The sequence below is a fragment of the Pocillopora verrucosa genome, chromosome 4 (genome assembly GCF_036669915.1).
Source record: "Pocillopora verrucosa isolate sample1 chromosome 4, ASM3666991v2, whole genome shotgun sequence".
Classification (NCBI taxonomy): domain Eukaryota; kingdom Metazoa; phylum Cnidaria; class Anthozoa; order Scleractinia; family Pocilloporidae; genus Pocillopora; species Pocillopora verrucosa.
Window position 1 is genome coordinate 22,703,894 of NC_089315.1, and position 20,853 is coordinate 22,724,746.

General features: G+C 37.6%; 2 protein-coding genes across 2 annotated transcripts; one reads left to right on the forward strand and one right to left on the reverse strand.

The window, feature by feature from the left end:
* Positions 1–1,543: 1,543 nt before the first annotated feature.
* On the reverse strand, positions 1,544–5,473 carry LOC131778789 (uncharacterized protein C1orf53). The gene is made up of 3 exons (XM_059095237.2): positions 4,913–5,473; positions 2,407–2,508; positions 1,544–2,103 (listed from the first exon to the last, which is right to left on the reverse strand). Exons 1-3 carry the CDS (start codon positions 5,186–5,188, stop codon positions 2,032–2,034), a joined length of 450 nt encoding a protein of 149 aa, XP_058951220.2. The 5' UTR covers positions 5,189–5,473; the 3' UTR covers positions 1,544–2,031.
* A 194-nt stretch (positions 5,474–5,667) lies between these two features.
* On the forward strand, positions 5,668–16,034 carry LOC131783095 (FAD-linked oxidoreductase DDB_G0289697-like). The gene is made up of 8 exons (XM_066164783.1): positions 5,668–6,019; positions 7,723–7,833; positions 8,860–9,040; positions 9,606–9,699; positions 10,179–10,355; positions 11,318–11,514; positions 11,622–11,778; positions 13,910–16,034. The coding sequence occupies exons 1-8, from the start codon at positions 5,825–5,827 to the stop codon at positions 14,139–14,141; spliced, it is 1,344 nt and encodes a 447-aa protein (XP_066020880.1). The 5' UTR covers positions 5,668–5,824; the 3' UTR covers positions 14,142–16,034.
* Positions 16,035–20,853: the final 4,819 nt, after the last annotated feature.

The following is a 20,853-nucleotide window of genomic DNA, read 5'->3' on the forward strand; positions in this document are numbered from 1 at the left end:
AGAATACTCTTAACATAAACCACCAGAGACGGTAAAACTTTAATTGTAAATTATTTTATTCGCATTTTGCGTTTAACACTTGAAAAGAAACTGTAATTAATCAAATTCTATTAGTGAAATAAATGGCGAATTGGGCGCGTCAGCAAAAAAAAATCGTTTAAATTGTATCGGCAATTATATTTCTATGTTTACCATATTTGCCAAACGTAACTTTTCACTCGCTTTTTAACCAAACAGCGGGAAATTTTTGCTCAAAGTTTATGGGTGCAATCTAGAAATCTAAGAGAACTGGAATCTGAATTTGTCAAAGCGATGAAAATTTTACTTGGTGAGAATAACAAGTAATTAAATTCGAATGTGAATAAATTCTGGCTGTTTCGTCCTGAAGTTTCTGTAGACTAACGCAAAATCATTTGAGCAATGAAAGTTATTTTTTACTGGATTATCGTCTGAGTTGGCTTCTGTTTGTGGCTGATTTAACTTTATTTTTGTTTAGAAATACTCTTCAGTGTTCTTAAAGCTTCATTAATGGTTGTATTGGGGTCTTGTAATCGAAGCGAAGTCAGGTGGAATGTTAACGAGCCTGATATTGCTGAACTGCCACGGCTGCTCCTGTTTTCCTCAGGATTTACCTTTTTTTCTGTCTGCTTTTACCGGCCTTGAATGGAATTCCAAACAATCACAATTCGTCCCAAAATGTTGAAAAAGTTTTTACTTAAGAAATGAGAGGTACTCATTGATACTCCAAGCTGATTTGGCAAAGGACGTCGATAGGTTTTCACGTCTTGGTCTGTTGTTCCCAGATCGACTTAGATTATGGAGGGTTGGTTTTTGTTGAGTATAGAGACCCAAAGACAAAAAAAATATGGAGATGAAAAGTGAAAGAAATTTAAACTTAATTTGAAACCTAGGTCAAGGGGTCAAACGTGGCTACAAAGGAGTCTCACAAATGCAACATCCCTGCGAGCTGTATTGCTCCCTCATATACCTCCCTTGTATCCCCTCCCCTATATGCCCGCCCTTGTGTTCTCTCCCCTGTACGCCCTCCCTCAAGTCCCTCCCCTTGTATCCTCTCCCCTATATGCCCTCTATCGTGTCCCTTCCCTTGTATCTCCTCCCCTATATGCCCTCCCTTGTGTCCCCTCCCCTGTATGTCCTCCCTCAAGTCCCTCCCCTTGTATCCTCTCTCCTGTATGCCCTCTATCATGTCCCTTCCCTTGTATCTCCTCCCTTGTCTCCCCTTGCCTTTTTGCCCTCTCTTATGTCCCCACCCTTGTACCCCCTTGCCTTTGTGCCCTCCCCTATATCTCTTCCCCTATATGCATCCCATTATATATCCTCCCCTATGGCCAATCCCCTATATTCCCTTTCTGATATCTCCTCCTACCCCCAACCCCCCCCCCCCCGCCTCACTATTTGACAGGGTCCCAATGGCAAATAAAAAAAACAAGAAATGGATGTCATCCTTCTTCAATGTCACTAAATTCTTGATTTAAGCTTCTAAAAAGGAAACCACTTAACGAATCTGACCAAAACAACAAAGTGATGGGGACAAATGCCAACTTGTTTATTTGTTTGTTTCATACCAGAGGATTTAAATACATAAGCACAGACTGAGAATATCGCTTGAAAACAGGAGTGCTATCACATGACTCACTCACATACACACATATAAATTATGTCGTATTTCTTTTAGTTTGAATGTTTGATAATGATATAAATAAATACCAGTAACCAATACAAAATATTATTATTGCTGTTATAATTTCCACATCCTTGTTACATTGAGAAACCTTTGCATTATGGTTACTCCCTAGTCTCTCCAATATAGAGAAAGCACAAAGTATAGAAAACCATGATGCTTCAGGCTGATTTTTTGACAATCCAATTTCATTTCAAAAGACTGAAATTTGCTTCAGGAAAATTCATAATTATTATAATGAAGTGTTTGTCTCAAACATATGTCTTTTCCTGAAGCTGTATACATTATCATTTCTGTAATAATTTAATTGCATGACTGTCTGTTTGATTTTAAACATAAAACGCTGAATTAAATTTCTTCTTGCGTTGACTGTGTGGTACATTCTCATGACCAAATGGACACTGAAATAAAGATGAAAAAAGATTTTATAAAACATACTCTCCAAAACAAATCATGTTTTTGCATGATACAAGAGTTAACCCTTTGGCCCTGTGAGTGACTAGCATCTGATCTCTCCTTACAGTTTCACCCCTGAGTCAAACATTAAGGTCAGGAGAATAAAGGATATGATCTTCAACTATAGAAGCTCTTGATCATTAAATAAATTCTCCATGTCAGCATCTAAGGAAATGTATAGAGAACAGCATGGAGAATATGCATATTGATGTTAGAATGCTTGATGATGAGTATGATATGTTACTCACATGTCTGCAGCCATTTCCACAGCAGGCCCTACGCTTGGAAAGAAATTCTTCAGTGAAGACCATATACCCAGTGATTGGATCTGAATAACTATTTTTCCCATTCTAAAAAACAGAGAAGAATATATCAAAAAAACACTTCCATTAACCTGACAAGGCTAATGTGTGAAACAGCATTTAAAGTTCAAAATGTTCCCATGAAATCTGGGTGGCTGTGTTATTTCACAGACCTTAACTCTTAGGATGACTGTTTGAATGTTGTTTGCTAAAAAAGGTTTTCTATTAAAGTAGATTATTTTTGTGGTATGTTCAAAACTAATGAGTTAGACAGATATTCATCAGATAGAGAATGTTTATAACAAAAAAACACAAAATTCTGTTCAGAGCACTGATTTTGTGTCACTACATGTTAACAATTAAGGTTATGGCATACTTTACATTCATTTCTATTTAAGGCCTGATCAAATGCACAAAAAATTAGCAAAGATTGGAAAGATTTGCACCACTCTTCCAAATTGGGAAACAAAACAGAAAATTTGATCCACTCAACTACCTTACTAACAACAGTAATTGCCAGTCAGTGTAAGTATTGCCCTTGGATTTTATCTCTAATAAATAGCGTGACACTGAACGGTAAATCAAACTTCCTACTTAATATCGTTGTTGGCTAGGGGAACCGTTAAAAAAAAGGGTCAAGGATGTGCACTTAGATCTCCTGGTCTGGAGGGTACGAAGAACTTTTTTGAGTGAGCTCAGGGGGGCCCAAGCTTATTAGGTCCCTGCCAGTTTGTGTTATCTGGGAGAGTATGATTTTTGGGGTCTTTGATCTTAAATTGGGATTTCAACAAAGCAACAGTGGTTTAGCATGGTGTGTACTCTTATTGAAAATGATTATCATCTTGGTGGTCAAAATTCTGTGGACACAAAGGTGCAGCGGAGTAAGTTGGTGACAAATTTTGACCACTGTGATGTCAGTAAGAGTACAGACCACACTAAACCACTGTCACTTTGTTTGTTACCACAATACTGATGTCAAATAAAACAATTCTTTCAGTGAGAATCATCCATGTTTCAGAGCTGATAAAGGCATCACATAACACACTGACATGAGCAGCGTTGTCAGTTTTCTTATCAAATGGCAAATTGGCGAATCAGATTATGACATTACTGCTAATTGTGTAGTTCCAGAAAATATCCATACCCCCACCACGGAGGGAATTTCATATAGGACCCCCCCACCCCTTCGGATTTTCCATTTTGGGGTAGCAGTGGTAGCCCCCCCACCCCTCTGGAATTTCCAAAGAATTTTCTACCACCCCCTATACCCCCTGGAAATATATAAAAACATTTCATCATCCAGATTTTTGGCCTTTATATTTTTCTGAACTGGAAGTATTAAACCATTTTGGTGGTGTGATGCACCTGTGCAATATTAACATTCTCTGACCATGTCATATTAATCATCTTGTTTAAATGTGTGAGGTGGCTCTGTGAGATCCAAATGCCACAGTTGTATACATATATGTTCTCACATACATGTATGCAGCCAGTAAGACCAGCAAAGGAAGTATCTAGTACCAGAAAAGATGCATACCGCAAAGATTCTATGAATTTACACAATTTCTTTGCCCTTATTACAGAGCTTTCACTCTTAAGATATCATTGGTAATTCTTCTTATTGTCTGTCATACAGTTTTTGTGTTGTGAGTTTGGAGAATTTGGTGTGGGATAGAAAAAAAATTTCCTCATTGATGTTTTTCTTTATACCCATCACTTGTCTGCTTGAAATTGTATTGTCAGTATAAGGAGAAATTCTGTATTGGTAAATCATTAGAGTTAAATTGTTAAAAAAAAAACAATAATAGTCTCATAAATGGGGGTTTTAACCCTTTAGCACCTAAGAGTGATTAGCATCTAAATTCTCCCCATAATATTATACTCCTGAATTGCACATTAGGGTCATGAGAATAAAGGAAATGATCACTAGCTAAAGAGGCTCTTGATTATTGAACAAATTCTCTTTGTTGACATCTTAAAAAATGTTAAGAGAGCCGTATGGAGAATACAGAAACTAATGTTAGGGTGTAAAGGGTTAACCACCCAAGAATCTTTTTATCAATGATCCTGTATTTTGTCTAAAACAGTGTCAGGTTTGAAGAGCACATGTCATCAGTGACATTCTTGGACAAAACTTCCCTGTTATGCTCCCCTAGCCATAGGGAAGTATGAAAACACAAATATTCTTTGATGATTTTGAGTTGTCAGTGTGATCACTTTGGCAAGAGTTGCCCAGAAATGAACTGATGTTAATGACAATCACATTGTCACTGTTAATAACAACAGTCATTCAGAACTTGTCTTAGCCGGATGATTACAGTTCATGACTAATTGTTACTCACAAAGAAAATTATCTCTTGTAAAATGATTGCAGTAAGTACTAATTGGCAATTTATCTATCTTACAACCATCATTATAAACCAAGATGACATTACAAATGTTCTGTCCTTACCATACATGCAGTTTTATGAGCAAGATAAATATTCTTCTCATCATCAGAGAGTTTTTCCCATTGCAATTCTCCTCTTTCTCTCGATCTAGAGTCCCCAGACTTGTCAATTACCCTGTCTTTACCATTATTTAAACAGCAAGAAGAAGTTGCTCTTGTAAACTGTGATTTCCTACGACCGCAAGGACTTAGAAAACCATTAGCTTGCGAGGACATAACACCACCAAAATGTCGGACACTATAGATAAAAGACTGTAAAGGAACGCCACGTCTAAGCATAAGTAGCTGTGCTTGGGTCAAAGATAAATTAAACTGTGCTCGAGATCGATGAGGAGATCGCGTGAGGTAATGCACGTGACTGTAAAATTTTGTTTACTCGTGAGTAAAGTTTACGTAAAATCAACTGTTCACGTTTTTTTCTTTGATTTCACGTGTGGAGGTTTCGATCACTAAATTCACTATCTAAGTGTTTCTCAAGTGAACGACAATACTACTTATTTCCTCTATTCCTTGACTAAAGTATTCAGTAAATCACACGGCGGTCAGCTAGTTCTTCTCAGATCATGTCCATGTAATTTTACAGGTAAATTTCGCAACTTTGCGCGGTTACCAAGGTCTCGATTACGTGCTCCAGTTCATTTTAATTTCGCATCATTGGTCCAAAGAAAACCAGAAGCATTCAAAATTCCGTTCTGAACTAAAGTTTCCTGTTGATTTCTTATTTCAAACATAATCACATCCGAGTAATTCACAGCTCGCGCCGATACCATTTTCATGGCAAACCTATATTGCGGCAGGGAGCGGGAAAACAGGTGCGCGATGCTTGATGGTTAAATTAGTTTGCTATGCCTTGTGATAACGCCTGGTTAAATTATTAGTTAATTTGGTGGAGGTTTCGTTCGAGCGCTGACCAGAATGGTCGATTTTTCTCCTCTGAAAGCTGTTCTTTCCGGGCGTGTCATTGTTCGATCAGAAAATGCGAAAGATTATCAACGGGAGGTTGATGAAACATGGAATGCCGCTATTCGAACGCGCAAACCGAATGCGTTTGTCCGGGTAGCGACTGTGGAAGATGTCGTGAACACTGTCAAGTTTTGTGTAAAAAACGAGGTAATGGAAAAAGTTATAGGTGGAATTTATTCCGTTTACACCTTTATACTGGAGGAAAATCTATTGCGATTTATGTTATCAATTTTACGCTTAGAGTTTTGCCTCCACTTCTCGAACGTGCACACAAAGTGATGATACCTGTACAGTTTCAGGGCGCGGTAGCCAAGCCTCTGTACCATTTATTTAGCACCAATATGCCTAAAACAGTTTATACGACTGAGGAAAATTAAATGCACCAAAGCCGGACATGAAAACCACAAAGAAAAAGGAAACACCACAACTCAATCCTTGAACCCCTAAGATCTAGAGTGTCCAACATCTAATTTCCCCAGACAATATCACTCCTGAATTACACATGAAGGTCATGAGAAAGAAAGAAATGATCTCCAGCTAAAGGAGCTACTAATTTTCAAACAAATTCTCATGGCCAGTACGGTGGAAAATGTACCGAGACCTGTATGGAGAATATGCATACTGATATTAAGGGTCAATACCTCACCCAACTAACAATTGCAAATTAGAAACTATGATCCTACAACTCTTCCTGCACCTTGCACCCTTCTCTGCTCTTCTCATCTGTGCCAGAAAAATGATAATATATGCTAATTAGAATTATCACAAATTACATTATGTCTTGAGATGAATTATCATCTGATGATAAATTGAAATATGAATGAAAATATAATTGTAAATTAGATTAATTAACTATTATCAACTGAGTTCGGCCCTTTGTCGGAGCAAATGTGGAAGGGCTAATGCTCTCACAAAGGGCTAACCCTTGAAGCATCAGCTTTGAATCTCTTTACAGTGGCCAGTTTACATTATCAACTAAGTTGATAATACTAAATTACCTTGTTTTACTGTCCCACCAACACAGGATAACAGTTTCCAAATGCCAAGTTTACAAATTTCACTGGGCTTTTGGACATAATCCTTGTCAAATTTAGAACATTTTTGTTTTCTATCATTTCACATTTAGATACCTGTATGTCACTTTTGTTAGAAAAAAAGGTATTCTCTCAACAGTGGTTCAGGTGTTGGACTGATCCTTTGTTACACAAAGTAATGTTTCACAAATCAAAGTTGGGATAGTGAATAACTTCAAGAAAAAATACTGAAACATGCATAAAATGCACATTTTGCTGCACATTGTTCAACATGCATACAGGCACCATGTAAATAAATAATGCTATACTTAGATGACTATCTATGACCTGTACATTGAAAGAGAAACCGTACTCCTTAACATTAACTCTGAGTATATATGTTCTCAACACATTTATCCATACATTCCCTATGGTACTGACAAAGAGAATTCACTGAATATAATCAAGAGCTTCCTTAGTTGGCAATCAATTCCTTCTTTCCCATGTCTAACTTAAGTTGATACTGTCAGGAGAAATTACAGGGAGGTCACTCAAAGAGGTTTAAGGGTTAGATTTGTACACTTCACAATGTGTTACCTTGTCATTATGGATGACATAAGTTTGGGAAATATGAAAATCAAAGAAATAGGTTAGAGGTATTGCCTTTCATTATTTTCTTTGTTTGCCAAGATCTGCAGTCTTTGTTATACATTTGCTTTGTTTCATTACAACTCCTTGTTTAGTATTTTATTTTTAGGATTTGAAATCATGCCACTAATTTTCATGTCATTATCACACCTTTTTGCTTGAAAAATATGTTTGTGGTATATTTTGCAGTTGGACATGTGTGTTTGTGCTGCAAAGAACAGTGATTTTGCAATGGCTGATGATGCTGTGGTAATTAATCTTTCTGATATGAACAGTGTAACAGTGGATGTGGAAAAGAAGGTATGTGTTGTTATCATCCTACTGCACTAAGTAGAGTATAAATAACATGCAAATTGAGTACCTATACCTGGCAATATTTTACAGTTATTTGGATTGCACTTGAATCACACTTTGCATCTAATTATCCTCTACTCTAACAGTTGGATAGTATATAACTTACAAGACATTTTGGTGTTTGGTTTTGCTGAGTATTTTAACTTGTTGTTTGTATTCTGACTTAAGGAAATACTCAGCCATACCACACACCATAAGTTCTAACAAAATAACATACATTTCCAACTGAGAATGAACATTAGGTTGTCATTATTAGGAAAGGTATGTAACATTTTCTTATAATGGAAACAAAAAAAGGGCAAAACACTAACAACATCCCTATTTTAACTAACTTAACCTTGCATTGCAACCTTCCTTGTGACATAAAACTGCATAGTTATGGAACAGTTTGTGACTATATTTGTTAACTCAAGATAATTGTGTAAAGTTGCTGTTTTTTTTGTATGCATAACAAAACTAGAATAGACTCATGCAGGTGTCCAAAATATTCCTATCTAGGAGCTTGGTGAAGTTACAGGCTGTTAGGCTTAAAATACATAACCTTTGACCTATCTCAAGCCAAATTCTGAGAAGTAAAATTTTAGAGTTTGCAATCTATGAAACTGTTTTATCTCTTGACTTTTACAGTGTTCTCCCTTATTTTAAGCATGACAGGTAAAATAAATTTTCAAACTAGTAAAGCAATCCTTCTACCTGTTGAATTTTCAAGAATTCCAAGCAATTTTAAACAGTAATAAGAGGTTCTACAGGCGGTAAATGTTACTGGTTACCACCTGAAAAGGAGAACACTACTTTTATGATGTAGGCAGATTTCACAAGGTGTCAATTTTGTGGTCGTGCAAAAATTTTTTGTACACTGAGTAATTTAAGTTTTGCACTTTTTGAGTTAGATCTACAAAATTTCTAATACCAACCAGGTACAACTGTAAGTACCCTGAAGAAGCTCACCTGCATCATATTTCACAATTTCAGGTTGTTGTGGTGGGTGCTGGTGCAAAATTGAGTGATATTGACAAGGAAACAGTACATCATTCACTGGCAACACCCCTGGGTAGTTATTCTCAACTGGGTGTGGCAGGGTACACTTTGCTTGGAGGAACAGGTTTCCTGAGCAGATCCTTCGGCTGTACAGCAGATAATTGTTTAGAGTTTGGTAAGTCTCGATTTTGGAAACCTCAGAAATTTAATATGAGATATTTGCTTTGTATGTTTGTGACTCAAATTTCTTTTTGGCTTGAAATTTTCTTATCATTCTGATGGTCAATTATCATCATTGATTGTAGTATCATATAATCTTTAACAAAGAAATAGACGAATGAGATGGGTTTGCAAAAATGTAAACCCTCGTTTTGAAGAGAAAAAAGATATTAAATTGTTCTTTATTCAAGCACGAATAAGCAGTTCCGCAACAATGAAGGAAATCAAAAAAGCAGGTTATGTTCCCATTCACCACATCATGGACCTTTCTGGAAAAAAAATGTATTAATTTTCCGAGTCCAGAGCCACACGAAAGACCCAAGGCTAATTTGTTAAACGTCGCGTTTGAAACCCTACTAGTGTCAAAGAGAGAATTTGGCTATCTGGTCTTGTAACACAAGTGCATTTCAAATAATTTTGTACTGTACCATGCAACAACTTGAAGAAAGTATTTACCTTATTCAAGTTGTTAAATAGCACTCCAAAAAATTGGAAATGTTGTTTATGTTTTTGTTCAACAGAACTGGTCACGTCCTCTGGAGATGTTATAAGAGCAAGTGAGAATGAAGATCCAGAACTATTTTGGGGAATGAAAGGTTGTGGATTCAATTTTGGGTAATCTTCAAGATCACATTGTTAATTGTACCTTATATACAGGCTTAATTCTAAATTAAGAAGAGTTTATTTCAATTTTTTGCTAGTTGGAAAACTGTTCGATGGAAATATCAGTCTGTCATAGATTTAAAGCAAATGTCCGTCACTTACGTTTGCGAAAGCTCCAAAATATGACATAAAGTGCAATAACATTTCTATTATCCGCAAGGAGAATACGGGTTTACTGTAAGTCTTTTGAAAGAAATCTGAAAATACGGAAATGATGTGTTGGTGCAAATGTTTGATAACTCATTGTATGACAAAATCAACTCACGGGAAGCTGAGGTTTGAATGTAGTTTGTCATCCTCTAAAAGTTCGCTTAAGTTATAACAAGACAGCTTTTACCTTCTTTTACAACCTTCTGCTTTTCTCGTAGCGTAATGCTGTTCACTGTGTCTTTCCCATTGGTTTTACAAATTCTGTTGTTGGTCCTGTGTAGGGTCGTTACGTCCTTGAAATATCAACTTTATGACATTCCAGAGTTTGTCGTAGGAGGAGATCTTTATTATCCCATGTCTAAAGCAGCAAGCGCTTTCAAGATTATCAGAGACTTTGTACGCGAGAAGGAAGATAATCGGCTGGCTGTGTATATGATGTTGCATTTCAAGCGAAGCGGGTGAGTGCTTCAAGAGTGAGCCAAAAATAAGATTCTCAATTTGAGTACGACTACTTTAATCTCACAAGGTAATTTGGTGTCAACTTTGTTGATAATGTAATTTGGCCATTGCAAAAATGTTGTAAAGGTGATGTCTCGACAAAGGGCTAACGAAACGTTAACTGTAGAAACTCTTTACTTTGGCCAATTTACATTATCAACTCAGTTGATGAAACAAACTTTTCTTGTGATGCAGTTTCGTGAAAAACCTACTTTTTTGACTTTTTCACTCTTCGTGTCTTCACAATAATACAAATTATTATAGAAGGAATTGACGACTAAACATACTAAGAAAACGCAGTAAAATGTTGGAAAAAAAGGTAATAAAACCTAACAGTAAGGCACCATTTTGCAGAATACCTGTACTACTAAGTAAGAAAAAACATTGGCGCGGCTAAAAATCCTTTTGGTGTGTGAAGACAAAACCAGATAATATGTTCTTCATCAGACATCCAGCGGTGAAAACAAGAAGAAACTCACCCCGTAAACATACCTCACAGGATATTATTGAACATTCATTGCATTTAGCGAATGTACTCCGCGCAAGCAGCACTTAATAAAATTTTATCGCGGGCCACACTGGATGAATTTAAGGTAATTTAGAAAAGAGTAAATTATCGAAGGGATAAAACAGTAAAGACTCTGACAAAAGAAAGTGCGTAGTTCATCTTGAAAAATCAATTTGAATTCAATCATTCATTCTTTTCATTCTATTCGCTCTGACGATGGGGTAACCCTCGAAACGCCAGCTTAGAAACTCTACGTTGGCCAATTTACATTTTCAGCTCATCTGATAACACCAATTTATCTTACAATAGCCCCAGCCCCCACTGACGCAGCACCGCTGTTTCTTTACAAACTTACCCCAATTTTTCATTTGGATGTATTTAAATTGAGGCAAGGTCACGTGATCCTTTCCTTAGACCGCAAGCTCTCTGTCGCTTCTTGTTCATTGGTTCCCCTAAGGAGGGAGGGGCTCTACTGATGGAGCTGACAGACTTAACAAAACCGTTAGTGAACAAAGTGAAGCCTTTACCATTGGACGAATTCCAGAAGAGTGGGGACTGGATGGTGCAGAGAGGAATCACCTACTACGCACCTATGGGCAATTTTGTCGAAGGTTAGTAATACTCCTCATTAATCGCTTCATGCTATGGAAACCGGAATAAGCTACAGCTGGGTGAAGCACTCGGCTTGAGTAGACACTTAACCTTTATCGTGTTACAGAACTCACCGATGACGGCATTGATATCATCTTTGATGGGGTCAACCAAGCGCCTGATTCACGCATCATCACAGGCAGTAACATCTACATAACAAGCCTTGGAGGGAAAATCAAGGAAATACCGGCTGAAAGTAGCCCATACCCCTTCAGACAAGCAGAGTAAGTGATAATCACTGTAAAGCCGCTCTTGGTTTTGTATCATTGAACGCGCAAACTAATTCCTATAATCTACGTTAAAATTAGTACAATTACTTGTGCCACGCTTTAATCGTTTCTAGCTACTGCACATGCGTCATGAAAGTGCTTTAAACTAATGTTCATATCAAATTTACAGCGTGAAAATTGTACGTTTTATTTGGTTTAGACGAAAGAACGAAAACCGCTTTTGATTTGCCATTCTGCGCCTTTCTCCCCGCCTGTGTCTTGCCTCTTATTTCCAGCCTTTTTGTGTGCCACTGTATTACTTCTCGTTACGCAGTGACGCTTGTTACATATAACGCCTTTTCCATCAGTCACAGTTCTTTCCGCTCTTGTAACTCGTCATATTTTTCCCATCTGTTAAATTTCTCTGGCGCCCGTCACATGTTTATCACTATTTCATCAGTTACATTTCTTGTCTTGCTGATAGACTGACAGACTGACAGACTGACAGACTGATAGACTGACAGACTGACAGACTGACAGACTGATAGACTGACAGACTCTTACTTCTTCTCACCTTTCTCTTCAGTTACTTTTCTTATTCACGTGTCGCGTGTTTTCTCCTTTTCAATCTGCTACATAACTGGCGGGCATGTCTCATGTGTTCCCAGTTATTTCATCTGTTGCATTTCTTATTGTGTCACCGGTGCTTTTCTTCCTGCGCATGTGAAGTATTGTTGCGTTTCCTCTACTTTAAGTATGTTTTGCTGTTGTATCTGGTCTGCGGTGTTTAGTGTAAGCAATGTTTCGTAGTCTAATGGCTTATCCATTCCAGGCATTTCGGACTCAAGCACCGGCCAAGGTCTTTGTTTTGTGTTCTTAAGACATCCTAATTTTACCAAAGTACCGCTCCTATGAGATTGAGTTTTGGCGAAGTCTAAAATCCCACATGATACTTGATAGAAGATTCTGTTACCCCGACAGTTTTTCTCGCAATTTTTCATGCCGTTGTTTGCACTGTTGCAAGACAGTGTGCGCGAGATATAATCTATGGTTACACCTTTGGTGTTTATTTGGCAACGTGTAGAGGTGTGTCGCCGCGTTGTTGCTATCGTTGCGAGAAGACGATCATGTCTGCTACTTCCTAAAAATAACAGTATACTTATCAGTACCATTTTGCATCTTTCTATGTCTGAACCGATGAGTTATCTTGTTACTTGGTTGCTGAACAGACTCTTAGGATGAAATAGATTCTCATAGCTGCTAACACGTTGGCTTACTCTGTCAAATTTTTTGTGGCAAAAGATGCCAAAATCGCCACTACTTATGTCACCTCTGGGCAGATTCCGTAGCTGCAACGAACTATTGAATCATCCAAGAATATCACCCGTATTTTTTTAGCGGTGCGCCGTAGGCGCCTGGATTAAAAGCCATTACGTAATTTCTTTGATCGTGGTTTTCATTTTTTGCTTAGTTTCGTTTTCGCCTTCTGTCAGCTTTTAATAATTAGTCTTTTATTGTATGTTTTTTTTGTTTGTTTTGTATGTTAGGTCTTATTTGCATTTTGTCTATTTGGGTTTCTTTAATTATTTTTTGTTAGTTCACGTTTGAATCATCGTCAGGTCAGGTTTAGTTTGCGTCTGTTTGAGTTGAGTTCAGGTTTATTTCTGCGTGATTAAGTCACACTAGCTTTGTTTCGTTTTGCTTTGTTTCGCTTCGATCGATTCGCTTCCTTCTTGCTTCGTTATACTATGTTTGATTCAATCGTTTTGCTTTCGATGGTAAAAAAAATAAATATAAGGGCGTAAAGACATCGGGTTGGTTATTTAACAAAGTTTAACCGTTGTTAACAAAACCGCGTTGTAAACTATCTTAAATTTAGCTTAATCTTTTATCCGAAAATTTGTTTTTGCGAACAGTGTCAAGAGGGCCGAAAGCTAGCAGTTAAAGGATATATATTTCATGAAAACAACTCTCTTATAGAGAATCCCAGAGGCCCACTGCTTGCGGGAAACCGCGGTTTGGGTTAGACCTCGTGTAAATAACCGGCCTATTGTGACTACAAGGCTTTTAAGGGAACCTCGTTAAGATTTTTCAACTCTATCCTTGGATGTTGAATGCCACGATTTGTTTTTCTTACACGTAACAGATACTGGATTGGAATTGTAGCTGGGACACCTGACTCCAATTTCTATGAAGATGTGAAAACCTGGGTGGACAGTATGGACAATCGACTATCCAAATATGGTATCTTCCCATATGGCCCTGAGGCGGAAGAAGAACATGAAAGAATCAGGGCGTTGAAAGTCAAATACGATCCCGAAAACGTCTTCCATCACAACTTAAATATCGATCCAAAAAAAGGGATTCAAAAGGATTAACTGTAGCACAGCCCTTTTTTGTTTCCGCACATATCGCTGAATATAGTGCAGTGACTTAACTAGAATGACGTTAATTGTGGCTCTCTATTAAGATAGCGTAATGTGCAGATATAGTCTACAGTTTTCGGTGGATATTTGTTTCACGTTTGCCATTTGCCTTCTTGCACTTAAGAGTATACTTTTAAGAATATCGAGAATCGATGGACAGTCTCAAAATATTGGATTTCTAGTTACCTTTACTCGACACGAAAAACAGAATAATATATCCTTTCACTGAAGGCGTGAAAGAAAAAATATGAGTCAGGACAAACTTCTTTTTCATCAGCCAAACATTACAACTCTAGTTACTCAGTGATTGCTCGTTCACCATCGCGGCGTTCAAACTTTGGAACAGTTAACGCGCAAATATTAGCTGTTATGAACTAACTACTTAAGGTGGCTCAATGAAGTTTTAGCCTGATTACGATGCGTACGTCGGCGTTGTGTTTTCATGGAAAATCTTTGAAGATCTTCGCTAGAAGAAGACTATAAGTATATATGCTGTCGAAACGTCGTGATTCACATCCGAAGTGACAACATCGTGAGACAAACGATTGTATTCTCTTTTGAAAGTGTTATTTACCGCGATGAAAAACCGCAACCTATTTTACGAGATCACTAACTGTTACCAGAATTTAGTAAACAAAGGTTGAACTAGAGAAATATGTTTTTATTCGTCTTGTCACGAGCGTAGGACTGTTGTTAATATTCACATAGAGGTTTCTGTGTTTGAGCTTAAGCGCTGCAAAGGAAGGTGCTCACCAGCGGTAATTTGGCCTTGATTTTGATTTTCTCAAATACGCTTCGATGAAATATTCCACAGTTTTTACAATTTGTGAAATTTGTCCTGCCGATCTTTTGTTTACTTAGAAAAAAATAGGGGTTATAAAGGTATAGTTTCTTCGCTTCTTGCATATTTTTTCCTCCTCTAACTTAGCATGGGTCTCATGAACTTCTCATTAATTAGCGGTAGATAGAGCACAAATATGTTAAACGCTCAATTAAATGTTAGGACAAACTCAATTAAATGTTCTACAGAAGGAAATACGATGAATTCCACTCAAAATATTTTACGTCTTTCTCTCAAATCATTATGTCATTAAATTGGAATTCGCCAAGATCGATTTTTGAGCATACGCAAACGTTCGAATCTGTAGCCCTTTCGCATTCTTTCGCCCGGTGTTTTCTTTTCTGTCGACCCCTTTTTCAGGTGAAGAAGACTCATGAATTTATTATGGGTATGTTGCTGATAAACCCTAGAGTTCATTACTAGAAACTGCATTGTCTTATACACCTTTTGAAATAACAATCGTGCGATCATATCGAGCTGCCAGTTTTGTTGACATTCCCAAAGCCCGCGCTATGTTCGCATCCATATCTCGCGCGGTCAAAACCCTACGGAGCCTCCTTCCAGAGGGATCTAGCCGCCTCTTGCGTACAGCCCTAACTTTTGTATACAATAATTATTTTTATTGATGCAATGATTAACACAAGTACTTAGAACCTTACAGACAAACGGAAGTTTAGGCCCGTGTTCAAGGCAACAAGGTGACAGATTTACCACTTTTAATACCCTTAGAGCCTATACCATTTTATTGGAATTTTATATTTAATCGACATTTTATTTACAAACATAACCGATATACAAACAAATTTTTTATACAAACTTGCTTTAAACCATTGATAGTTCCTTTTAATGGTATTATTGATATTATCCTTTGTAAAAATCGTGTAATTCAAGTTTTTAGTCGCAAGTTATCAATAAACTGAATATCACTTCTCTATCTATCGATTACAATTAACTTATCAATTTGTATTTCTTATTCTTAAATTTTATTAAACGTTGTTAACCTTGATTATACCTAATTATTTAACAACTACTCACTGGTGGTTATTTACCGAGCCGCAAAGCGGCGAGAGAATAGAGTAGTATTGCTTTCGGTTTTTATATTTTCTGCTGAAGTTTGTCGCATCATGCTCATCTAGCATTGGTTGAGCATTGTTACTTAATTCTGTGAGTGTCAGAAACGATATAAAATCTTTGACAATCGATGTGTCTTTTCCGATAAACATTTGAAAGACCGGACCAACACTCAGCTTCTTAAAATAACTGAGGAGAATGTGCTGCCTTTTCCATGACATCTGCAGTGGTTAAATATCCTAGTCTTCTCGGATAAGGACGATAAACCTCAGGCTTCGTCTACAGCATCTTCTCGGTACTAGTTAGGAGGGGAAGTTAAAGAGCCCACGCACTTCTCGCAAAGAGTAAGGAACGTAGCTCCCGCCGCTGTGGTCTGGCCTTGATTCCGAGATTAGGGGCATTTACATTCGTTGTCTTTAAAACATAGTGAAGATGCCTTATTCTTTTAATTGCATATAAGGTAGAGGCAATATTTTTACAAACGCTCTGTATATGACAATTCCAGTTTAAGTTTTGATCAATATGTACCCACGCAAAGCGATTTCGCGGAAGGAACCTGCATCACTGGATGGTCATGTATCATGAAATATAGTATTTCAGAGATAGTTGGTAGCCCCTGCCTCGATGCAAGTAACATGAATTCAATTTTTGTTAAGTTAAGGGTGATTTTATTAGCAGCTAGCCATAGGTGGATCCTATTGAAATCGTCAATCATGAATACGCTTTAAGTCTCCATTTGCATGGTATAAACTAGTGTCGTCAGCATACAGACTAGGTTTTGAAAAAAGTAAGCACTCTGATGCACTTGATGCATAATCGAAATAGTAAAGGTCCTAGACTTAATAGTGCCCTGAGGAGCACCACATTTCACTAATTTAGGACTGAACATTAAACAGTTAGTTTTGCAAATTTGGGTACGATTGTTTAAATACGAAGCTAAGCAGTCGTGATAGGGACCGCGTAAACCATAGTAATGTAATTTCGCCAACAATATATCATAGGTAACGGTGTCAAAAGCTTTTTTCAAGTCTAAGAAAACAGCGACATTGACGTGACCACGATCAATGTTCATTGCCCAACTGTCCGTAGCCTCAAGCAAAGCGGTTACAGTAAATGTAAAGAACGAAAACCAGATTGGTAACGGGAAAGAAGATTATTTTTGGTTAGATATTGAGAGTTGATCATAATGATCCTAGCCTTCGAATACTTTCGCTAAGGTGGTAAAAAAGTAAAGCCTTTATACGGGCCCAAGTGGCCCGTGGAGCCGGCGCTTAACTCCAGTTTCCTTAGCATGAAGCGGCTAGGAGTATTGCTACTCCCCCCTGGATGGGATGCTAGTCCATCACAGGGTTACCCCCAGCATATTTGCTGGTACCCATTTGTACACCTGGGTGAAGAGAAGCACTGTGAAAGTAAAGTGTCTTGCCTAAGAACACAACACAATGACCCCGGCTAAGGCTCGAACCCGAACCACTCGATCTTGGCCACGGTGGGGTTTACCGAAATTGGTAGATAATTCGTGGGGTCATTTCGTTCTCCAAAATTTTTACGCAATGGAGTTCCTCTCTTGAGGAACAGTTCCACTTAATAATGATTGACTAAATATTAATGTAAGCGATTCAGCGACTAAATCTAAGCAGTCTCCGAGCAATTTTGCCGAGATGCTGTCTAATCCAGTCGCTTTTGATTTACAGAGTTTAAAAAAGAGAAACAGAACTTGCGTAAAAGAAATTCTTAGAAGACGAACTCTTTAGAAGTTGCTGAAAGAAAATTTAAGAAGGGTATGGCGACATTTGTTACATCTTTAATCAGGCTTGGGCCAATTTCAGTTCGACAAAATAAGCCTCCAGCATCTCGGCAGCTTCTACTTGATTGCTTGATGTTGCTCTTGCTATTTTTCTCCATTAAGCAGTGTTTTGTTGGACTTACGTGATGTTAATTTATTGTTAGTTTTCCAGTTCATGCGCTGGTCACTAGAATATTTGTTAAGGGCGTTGTTGTATAATAGACAGCCTTCATTTCCTGATTTCATTGATTTTTTACTTTTCGAAATTCATTCCAAATAGACATGTTCTGGGTTTTGACAGCTTTTTTCTTGAGCCGGTCTTTAAAAGTCATTCTCTTTTATTTCATTCGCTCATGTTAGCCTACCCCGAGGGAAGGCCAAGGTCGATTCCTGTAAACTTTTTTTCGATTTTAGGCTTTTGAGTGCATTTGATAGTTTTTGGCGAGTAATAAACAAACGAAATGGCGACCTTTGTTGCTAAGAATAGTGGTGGGGTGAAAAAGAAGCCAATGATAATCTTAAAAGAGTTTTTTTTTTTTCGTTTTAGTTTCAACAAGCAGCGCCAGCGACTGGCAGGCGTGCGAGGATTCACACTGAAATAAGAGAACAACCTTCGTTTTTCATAAAATTGTCATTTACAATCCTTGAACTTGAAAACAATCCGAAGATTCATTAAAAATATCACTTACTCCGAAGCGCTCGGAGTTTACAGGTGTTCAAAAGCTTTTTCTGTTATGGCGTGAGATTGGGGACAAAATCGATTATTACATGTTGTATCGTGTGTTTTTTCAGTGTGAAGCAACAAAAGGTGCCGGCGATTGACGAAATTACAGGTTAACACGAAAATCGAATAACACCTAAACAAATAATTTTGGCAACCGATTTTCAGTGAGTTTTTAAGAACAATTTTCTTTTAAGTATTACGTACTAAAATGCGAAAGTTATACACCACAAAATTGATAAATAGGCCTGAAATGAAATTTCTTGTTCTTGATTATACGTTGCCTAGCACATAACCAAAATCTACCCAGGCGGAAATCCAAAATGACGGTGGCAGTCTGGGCTTTGTTATATCACTCGAAACTCGTTCCCGTTTGTCTCATTTGATAAAGAGGGAATCATTAATGTTTTCACTAAGACAGTGGTTGTTTACCATTTATAAAAAAATTCCGGAAATTTCGGTTTGGAATTTTCCTTCGGTAAACACGGTACGGGTCGTTTACCATTTGCCCCAAAATTTTCGGATTGTCGCGCCAAGCAGGAGAAACTGATCGGCTAAGATTTGCTATTTCTGATAGCCCAGTTGATACGTCAGCTGTGTATAAAAATTTACAATTATTTTCGCGGGAGAATAAAATATAGCGCAAAACTTGACAGCCATTCGATTTTGGACACAAATTAGCGATTTTAAGTCTGCTCGCCATTTAAACACAAGGAACAGCTATGTGTTAGAAATATTTCCAGAATTGGAGACGAATAAGAGCAACATGAACGCTGGTACACATTTCCCATTTGCTGTGAACCCGCCATATTTGTTGTTGTTGAAGCGATTGCGCTCGGCCAAAGGCCAAAAGGCCTGAAACTAGTACGAAACTCAAGAAACTCCTTAATGGCAAACGAATTTCCATTCGGAACGTCCTAACCGGAAAAACGGGACTACCTTTTCAGAATTTCCGTTCGTCCCGGGAATTTTTCCAGTGGGACGAACCGAAAAAATGTTTACCATTTACATCTCAACCGGAATTTCCGGGAATTTGTGGTAAATGGTAAACAACCAGTATTGCCTTGATTTTCCAATATTTACAATGATAGAAAGTAAATTTCACTTTTCACCCACATTTATTTCCAACCTTTTCTTTTGAACCAGAAACAAAAATGATATATGTTTAAAACACATGACATCATCCACCCTTGTCAAATGTAATAGCATGATCATTTCAATTGTAATGCCTTCTTATATCTTATCCCAACGTTACTTCCTTTGCTACATTAGCGAACACTGAACTACGGCTCGTACTCTAAATACGACATGATAATCAACCACAAAACAAAATTCCCTAAACCAGATAACATTAAACATAATCTACTCATAATCATAATCCACAGAGCACTTTGATTTTAAACAGTCGTTATCCATGGTGATTTGGTAGGACGTGTACGTTTAGTTTTAAGTGGTGCGTGTTTAGCGCAAACACTTTCTTTCTATTAAGCCAAATCTCATTAGGATCATTCAATTCTTTGATAAATCCCCACAGTCGTCTCAAGACATCGTTCCGGAAATTTATAATGTTGGAAAGTTTAAATTGTCTGTAGTTAATGGACTTTATTCCTTTTAACACAGGGGGAATTGACATTTTCCGATACGCGTAAAGTAAACTAAACTAAACTGTGATCGGTTACACTAACATGAGACAAACCGGAGGAAAGAGAAGTGAAAATAAGATCAATTAAAGTATTTGTTGAAGCTGTGATTTGGGTAGAGTCACTAATTAATTATCTTAAGTCATAATTGACTGCAACATTCAGAAGAGTTTTGAAGAAGTGTGAACACTTGATAGTAAATTATTATTGATGTCGCCAATTAAGTACTGTTCAATATTTTTTAGAATCTGATCTTTCTAGCAGGGAGTCATCCCCGAGGGAAGGCCAACATGACAATTTAGAGGTCTATCACAGTAACGAAAAAAAGGTTTTGAGTTTGGTTTTAAAATTCCCACCGATAAGACCGCTAAGTGTTCACGTATTACGTGATTTACGTTAGATCGACTAAAGAGGTACACTTCCCCGCCAAGTCTCTCAATAACTACCCTGTCAGTGCCCTGAAATTCTTCGTCTCTCGCTTTGACTTTGTGATGTTTTGTGATGTTTTAGTTCGCATCATCCTAGGTTCCGACTGTTTGTCATTATAGACTTGAAAATGAACGCTGAAGCGGTTTTGAAGTTTTATTGACAACTTTATTGGGTGA

What these genes read in the sequence shown, in the direction of transcription:
- LOC131778789 (XM_059095237.2), bottom strand. Translation starts at nt 5,188, where the DNA reads ATGCTTAGACGTGGCGTTCCTTTACAGTCTTTTATCTATAGTGTCCGA. An exon ending in CTCATAAAACTGCATGTATG is followed by an intron (nt 2,509 to 4,912) that starts GTAAGGACAGAA and finishes TCTGTTTTTTAG; the next exon opens with AATGGGAAAAATAGTTATTC. An exon ending in GTGGAAATGGCTGCAGACAT is followed by an intron (nt 2,104 to 2,406) that starts GTGAGTAACATA and finishes TCTTTATTTCAG; the next exon opens with TGTCCATTTGGTCATGAGAA.
- LOC131783095 (XM_066164783.1), top strand. Translation starts at nt 5,825, where the DNA reads ATGGTCGATTTTTCTCCTCTGAAAGCTGTTCTTTCCGGGCGTGTCATT. An exon ending in CAGTGGATGTGGAAAAGAAG is followed by an intron (nt 7,834 to 8,859) that starts GTATGTGTTGTT and finishes TCACAATTTCAG; the next exon opens with GTTGTTGTGGTGGGTGCTGG. An exon ending in TATGGGCAATTTTGTCGAAG is followed by an intron (nt 11,515 to 11,621) that starts GTTAGTAATACT and finishes ATCGTGTTACAG; the next exon opens with AACTCACCGATGACGGCATT.